This window comes from Gavialis gangeticus, unplaced genomic scaffold, assembly GCF_001723915.1.
Source record: "Gavialis gangeticus isolate Ggan-Ray unplaced genomic scaffold, GavGan_comp1, whole genome shotgun sequence".
Taxonomy (NCBI): Eukaryota; Metazoa; Chordata; order Crocodylia; family Gavialidae; genus Gavialis; species Gavialis gangeticus.
In genome coordinates this window covers 59,375,392-59,383,323 of record NW_017728994.1, presented here as the reverse complement: position 1 = coordinate 59,383,323, position 7,932 = coordinate 59,375,392, and the positions used below count along the sequence as shown (strand labels likewise).

Genomic DNA, 7,932 nt, shown 5'->3' with positions numbered 1-7,932 from the left:
CTCCCTGCTCCTGCTCATGACTAGCAGATATTAGGGGGAGGAGGGCCCTTCCACATTTTAGCCCAATGACTTAGTGGTTAGGACACTGACTCAGGAAGTAGGAGACCCAAAGTCTAAGGTCCTCCTCATTCAGAAGTTTGAGCCTACTCCTCTCGTGCTTCCACATCGAGATACTACCAGCAGCTCACTTGCTGCTTTAGGCACAAAATACAGTGTTCAGCTAATAGTTATGGCTATGGGGGGGTTAACACGGGATGGCCATCTTGGCAGCTGCATGCCATGTCCAGCATCTCCAGGCTTGCTGCTTTTCCAGTGAAGAAAACGGCTTCCCTACTTAAAACTTGTACCCTAGTTTGGGGGGATTGATTTTTTTTGGGGGTGGGAAATCTGCATGCTTTGTGAGGAAAATATGGTACACCTAATAAGTCTGGAGAAGACTTCTTAAGAAGGAGCCGACACGCAGCTCGGGAACCCTGCGGCATTCCTGTTGTTACTGCTAATCGATCCAGGAAGCTGCTCCGTAGGGTGCATCAGAAGGACGCTATGGATGAAGCTTAAGTTTTTTGCTTTGCAAGTAGATTGTAAGAGATGGCGTTAAGAGTGGGGAAAATGTACAGTATTTGCCTACAATATCTCAAGCTTAAGACGTGTGCCAATCTTCTGTATTTTAGCCATTTTTATAGTTCTTTTGTTGTTTTTGGTCTGAAGCAAAGCTGAGAGCATGGTTTTCAAATAACAAATGAAACGGATGTTTACAAGCCTGTACTGTAGATAAATCAGCTTTTGAATTAGGATATTTGCTTAGTCATTAGGAGCAAGATGAAGTCTATAGCAACAACACAAATGAGGGGCTAAATTCAGTAGGTTCAGTAGGTCTAGGGGTTTACAAGTTACTTCGCTATTAATAAGGAAACCATGCAGTGTCTCCACTTCTGAATAACCTACCAGTTATTCTTTTGATGCCTTTAATCCTCCTTCCTGCTTCTCCTGCAGCATGTGCACCGAGACTATGGCCAATGATGTGGACTTGTGAAGGGGAGTATCTGCGTGTTTTCTGAATGGTTTAAAAAGAGGAGGAAAATGAAATAAATGTAAAGCATAACTTATTAAGCCAGAAATGTTATGGTTGTTTAGCGCGACTTCCTGCAAACAAAGACGGTGAAACTTCATCTCTAAATGAGCATGTGACTTCTTTAGAAAGACATTTCATCTTGATTTAAAATTTTTTATTACAGGGAGTCCACAGGGCCTTTTAGTGCAAGTTATTCCAGTGGTTCATTATCCTCCCTGTTGTGGACCTTATTTCTGCATTGAATGCGTCTAGCTTCAACTCCCATCCATTTCATTTTTTTACTTGCGAGTGGGAGAGCCTTCATTTATTAAATTGTTGTTCCTTGTGTAGCTACTTAAAGACTCATCATGTCACCTGGTACCCTTATTTTTTGTTTTTAAGTTTGGAAGAGATGAAGGTCACCTACAGCTGTGCAGAGAGAACATTTCTAGGCCTTGGCACCTCTGGGAACGGTACAGGCCCCTGAAGATGTAAGTGGAACTGAACTGGCGCACTGATCATTTGAAAAGATTAAACTTACCCTGGAATTCAAAACTTTAATGATATCCATCATGACTTTTCATCGGGTGCCTGAGATCCACATCTAACTTCCTTATGCACAGACCAGCATAAATGCACATGTCTACAGTGTTTCTCTCTTTACTTAGTGCTAGGTATTTCCCAGGATTCTTGTTAGCCATTTAGGAAGCCACCTTGGTTTAATGTTTTGTTTGTAAAGCCCCTTAACTAATTAATCATATCTTTAAATAGTAACTCAGTGATGCATTCATGCAATGAATGGCATGATAAAGTGGAGTAAGTCACAAAATTATTACACACATTTTTCTGGCTGGTTCCCATCCTACTATAAATTGGATACATGGTTGGTGCACTCCTGGGGCTGGGAGTGCCAATCGGCTGATCGGCACTGCCATCCCGCAGAGCACCAGTTCGCTCATTGGTTCTTCCAGCCTCCAAAGCACCAGTCTGCTGATTGGTGCTCTCAGTCTCGGGAGCACACTGGGGCCTTCCTGGGCTCCCCCTGCACCAGCAACAGGGTGCGATTGCACATGGCCTGTTGGGAGGCATCATTGTTGGGATCAGGGATCAGATCCCATCCCACCTTTAATTGAACATCTGTCAGAGGCTTAAAGTGTTGCAGGTAAAGAGTTCAGTGCACAAAGTCCGGCTTCAAAAGGTCCAAAATGAATGGAAAGCATTTGCTTTCCTATGATCCATCAATTGTGGAGGTCCAAGCAGAACCAGAAACTTTCATTCAATTTGGCACAAGGAAAAAAGTCTGACAGGGACCTACCCTTGGTCTGGATCCGTGGTTTGGAAGCCAAGGGCTTGGTCTGGCTAGGCTTGAATTTTGTGCCAGTGTTCAGGGTGGTGACTAGTGACACGGAGGATGCAACATACCTGATGGGGCGGGGGGATGAGTAAGATGATTGGGGGAAAAAATCGGTTTACAACCCTGTAAATTGGAAGGGAATACACCTCTGCAAACTGACAAAAAGATCCAAGAGTTACTGATGCAGAGATAACGCAAGGGCAGTGGTTTCATTATGGGAAAGGTGTTTCAGTGCAAACATTTCACAAAATTTCAGCTGATGTGTGCAAGTCCCCTGCTACCTTGTAACTGCTGTAACTTGTTGGTTTGTCCAAACCTTAAAATCTAATTTGCCTCAAGCATGTTGTAGTAGGAACAGTTCTTTACTAGTTACGTGGCATGCCTCCCCTCCAAGGACATTTTGCCATCTAGTGGTTTTTTAGGTTAATCTGGTGCCTCTTTCAATCATCTGATCCCTTTGGGACCAGTGTCACCTCTGTAGCCATGTGAACGTTCATGTTGCTTGTGAGTTGCACGTGCAGGTTCAAGTCCTGGTTTTGTGATGTCCCTGAAATAGCAGTATTTTCATAAATGCATTATGGCTAGATGTGAATCTTTGTGCGTTTTTTTTTTTTTAAAAGAAGTAACTTAAAATCCTTTAAGCAACTAATAAGTAACTTATTTACCTTGACAGTATTTATGAAATAAGCAATTTCAGCCCCAATAACACGGATGTTGTTCACTGCTTTGATATATGTGTCTTTTGCACCATCTTCCCAGTCCACAGCAATACAGTTCACATCTTCCACTTGTATTAATCGCTGGTGGGTGCAAACAGAAAGCCGAGAATATAAGAAAACGTGCAATAAGGAATTATGATTCAACTTAAACCAAAACGAATGTATTAACTAATAACTTTAATTATTGGGTTTCCTGCTTTTCAAAGGACAACTTTTTATAAGAGTATCTAAAGCAAGGGTCTTTCAGAATAATGCACGCTGTACAGTGTGCTAATAAGGCATGTCACGCATAGGTGTCTGATTTGTTAAAAGTGACAATCAAAATATTTTTCCATTTTTCTCCCTTTCTCCTCCCAGCTATGTATGGGAATTATTTAGGATCACAATTGTACAGCAGTTCCTATCAACTGTGCAATTGCAGTATAGTATATATTATGTGATTTATGGTTCCATTAAACTTATTTATGAGAGGCATGTTTTAAGCTGTTTTTGAAATCTTGTACAGGGCATTTAAAACTGAAGCGCTGAGAACTGAATGGGAGATGCCTACAAGAGCACATCAAGCTAATGCTTAATCTCCTCTACACAGTCCTACAAAAGTCAAGGATTTTCACTTTTAACTGTTTGAGGCCTGATTTGTGTACCAAGGAAAAACCAAAAGCAGAAAGAACGTAATAAAGGCACAGAATGAGTGAGGCAGGAAAATATATGTTGAAACCTGAGAGTTGCTTCAGTGAAAGTTGCTGATAGCTCAGCACCCCTCATTTTTTTTTCAGGGTTTTTCACTCTCATTTCTTATTGTGATTTGGCATTTAATATAAGTGCTAAGGTGTTGGGTATGCATTTGATTTTGTGAGAATTCTGTCAAATTGTACAAACTGCAAAATGTACAAATTAAGAGATCCTTAAGTCCAGGCATTTCTACTGAGGGAGACTTGCATTAAGCTGGTGGCTATGGCATTGGGCTGGGATGCATGACATTCAGGTTGAGTTCACTTGTTTAATCTGATTCAAAGTGTTCTGGGATGGAAAAGCCGCTCAGAACCAGGCTGTAGTGTCTCCTCTGTCCCAAGTGACCAGAAAGCTCCATGGAAACATTTTAGCTTTGATTAAATTGATGCATTACTTAATACCTGCTCTCCATTAACAACGTCAGATGGATTTCAAAGTAGAAGCTGAATATTGGTATTTAAATATTAGCTATTGAATATAGCTGCAACTATAGTCAGGGGGGACCAGCAGGCACTGGGGAAGTCCCTGTTCCCTCGAGCATTGCCAGGAGTGACCAGGAATAACGGTCACAAGCTGGCAGAGGGTAGATTCAGGCTAGACATCAGGAGGCGCTACTTCACGGTCAGGGCAGTTAGGATCTGGAATCAACTTCCAAGCGAAGTGGTGCTGGCTCCTACCTTGGGGGTCTTTAAGAGCAGGCTAGATGTACACCTTGCTGGGGTCGTTTGACCCCAGTACTCTTTCCTGCCATGGCAGGGGGGCGGACTAGATGATCTACTCAGGTCCCTTCCGACCCTAGAAACTATGAAACTATAATACTGAAATTTGGAAGATAGTTTCTCATACCATGCACATGTGTATCACCCAGGTATTCTTTGCATTGCTGTTGAATCCATGTACTATGAAGCGGGTTCTTCTATGGGAGGAGAAATACGAGTTGTTGATGGTTGAAGGATATATTGCAGAGAGAATCTGTTCTGAGTAAAATCATTAATAATTATTAAGACCTTTTTTTGTCATTTTCTTAAATAGGTTGCACAAAAAAGTGCTCCATTTGTGGGGAATGTCCTCTGCGTGGGAGTCAGAAACTCACTTGAGTGGTCAGTATCTTCAGCTGTTGGAGCATGGGGACCTCAGCATCTTCCCATAGCTTCCCCAACCCATCCTCAAGTCCTCTACCATGCCTAAGGGAACCATACCTCCCATATTGCTTCTGCTGCCCTAAACCATTTAATTCATGAAAAGGTCCCTTTATTTTGCAGAGCATCTTAGCAGCATAAGATAATACTCAAATGTCAGAAATTAGAGGTGTACAATTTATGGAAAATTCAGCCTCTGCTCTGGCCTGGTGATGCTGCTGCATGGCTAGGCATGGGGCCAGAGCTTCCATATGCTCTGAGCCTAGAAGGAATGGAGCTGGAGCCAGAGCCACACCTGACATTAAGTATCCCGGGCCAGAGAGGCTGGGGAGGGACAGGTATGGAGCAGAAGCTGTGGGGGGCACAAACTGCAGGAGGGCAGATGGAGGCAGCGGTTGCTTGGGGGTGGGCAGCAAGGGGCACAGGATGCAGGGGGGCAAGTGGCAGGGGGACAAGGGAGCCACCTGCACCCCCCACCACATACCCTTCTGCTGCTGTTGCTTTCCCTGCTGCTAGGGTTGGGGGGAGGGGGAAGAGGAGGGAAAACTTAAGATAACCCTCCGCTGATTAGATTCTATACATGGAAAACTATAACCAATTTAAATTCGGAGTCATCTTAAATTTCAAAGTAGTCTTGTATTTGGATAAATACAGTACTTAAAAGCCCAAGGTTCTTGACTTTCAGTAATGAGCATAATGTTGGGAGTCGGAGAGATAGGCATAGACTACGTGGGCTCAGGCCCCCTTCATGAAGAGGCCATGGTGACCTCCCATCCCCAGCTGAAGATTGACAAACGCTGGTTGCTGTGGACCCATGCAAAGGGCTATGGGGAGCAGGACGCATGGGGTGCCATGTGCATGTGTGCAGATGTGCACGTGGCCAGGAATACAGCCCCAGGCAGCGGTGGAGAGCAGCTCCCTCAGCTGCCTGCAGGTAAGTTGGGGGCGGATCAAGGCCCCCACAATGAGGGAGGGAGTAGGGCAAGGGCTGGGCCTGGGGGTGCTGTCCAGCCAGGGCGGTGCATGGGGTCCAGGGCCAGGGTGGGGAGCGAGACAGCCACAACTGGCTTGTCCAGGGGGCTGGTGGAGAGGTGGCTCCTGGTTGCTGTGCACACTCCTACGGAGTGGGGGCATGGAGGGGCACATGCCCCCCAGATTTGTGCACTGGTTGGGGACAGATGTGGGCTCAGGGCTACCAGCCCTGCTGCCCTCACCTGGGAGCCCCGCACCAGCCATGCTGCCATGGCAAGGTGTCTCCTGCCTGCCCAGCAGCAGTGGGGGCAGGGGTGGTGGACTTGTGTCCCCGTTGCTGTTGGGTGGGCAGGAGGAACCTCACCGTGGCTCACGGCTCTTGGGAGCAGGGCAGCAGGACAGGGAGCCTTGAGCCTGCAGGGGGCAGCCCGCATCCACCCTTTACCCTCTACGGGCTCTGCTCGGCTCCACTCTGGCCGTTGGGGGGTGGGAAGGGGTGGCACTATCTTAGCCGCCCCTTGACAAAAATAAAAGCCAGCGCCTATGGTCAGAGACAGATCCTGGCTGAGCCCCAAGCTGGGCCTCTTTACATCAATTTCTTTGGAAGTAGAATAGTAATATCCTATCTTCTGAGGTGCTTTTGCCCATGTAGAATGCTTCATAAATATTGTATTATTTTTCACTTTTTTATATAGGTTCTGCATATAAATATTCCTCATACTATTTTTTTTCTTTTACTCCAAATGACTTAAATAGGTTTGTCTACAGCTGCAGCTGACAACAGATTTTGACTTTTTATTCCCTTGACTCCTTTTTGCATGGTGAGTGACATGGTCTTCCTAATAGTCTAGTGAACCCTGGTAGGTGCAACTGGCTCATAATGTTAAAATACAGATAGATCTTACCTGAAATCTATTTCTAGTTTCTTTGGTGTAGAGGGAGAAGGTGATGTTCACACTTTCTGGAGGGTCAGGCAAACCTGGCAGAAGTCTCCCTGGTATTCCAGACCATGGTGGCTTATCGGAAAAGCAGCCGATTCTTTCATAGCAAATTTCTTTGCCTGCAGCACAAAAAACATTTTATCAGTATTTTCAAAACTGTTGCAGTCCTGTGGTGCATTTGAAGTTGGTAACAACTTTAAAAAGTTCTGGGCTTGGGCAACTGGCTTTATCACTGATGTTAAAGTTCAGATTTATTCTTCAACCTATTTGTGGGTATTAGCTGAAGCAGATAAGATGGGATATTAGTGACTCATGATTAAATAAATAAAAAAGATGAGGGGACTTAATGTTAGGTGCCAGCTCCTGATTCATATGTCTAGGAGTGAAAGACTTCAACCGCTGTCCCTGTTGCTCCCTCCCCCCAGTAACATAGAGCCTGTATGAGTTTCGGTTAATTTTAAACATGCTTCCTTTGAGCAGGCGAGCAGCTTTGATGCCACATAGTCATTCAGCTTTTTGCCTCGGACACTGCTCGTTGCACCACGCATTCATTTCACTGGTGTGTGCACAGACCATTGCAGAAGCAAGGTGCAAAAGTGCAATGATATTAAGATATGAGTGGTGCATTGCCCTTGTGCTACAAACTATAGTATGACTTCAGTGCAAAGCAATGCTTTCATTTGCCTTGTAACTTTTTGGTACATAAAAATGTGACTGAATTCAACATCCATGATGCAGTTTTTATAAATGTGCAGTGTCTTACCTGCTGTTGAGCCAAGGAGACAGAAAGCAGTAATCCAAAGTCCAATCATTTGAAGTAAACTGAATACTCCTGTTAAGTCCATCAAAAGCATTTTATTTAGATACCAACTGACTTAAGAGCATTTCATCTTTTTAAAAAGTGTGTAGTACAGTCATGTTATCCCCGGAACAAACAGAACAAGAATAGAGTATTAATGTTGTATAAATTAATGCCTGAAATAAAGACAGCAACAAAGCAAGCTTTTGCCTGGCCTTTATGCCT

General features: G+C 44.5%; 1 protein-coding gene across 1 annotated transcript in view; it reads right to left on the bottom strand.

The window, feature by feature from the left end:
• LOC109287197 (pancreatic lipase-related protein 2-like) overlaps positions 1-7,720 on the bottom strand; it is a 21,707-nt gene extending 13,987 nt beyond the window's left edge. Inside the window, exons 1-5 of the mRNA XM_019502162.1 lie at positions 7,672-7,720; positions 6,873-7,027; positions 4,703-4,828; positions 3,071-3,205; positions 946-1,054 (exon numbers count right to left, since the gene is read on the bottom strand). Of these exons, the coding sequence (XP_019357707.1) occupies positions 946-1,054; positions 3,071-3,205; positions 4,703-4,828; positions 6,873-7,027; positions 7,672-7,720 (574 nt within the window). The remainder of the gene's footprint in view (positions 1-945; positions 1,055-3,070; positions 3,206-4,702; positions 4,829-6,872; positions 7,028-7,671) is intronic.
• Positions 7,721-7,932: the final 212 nt, after the last annotated feature.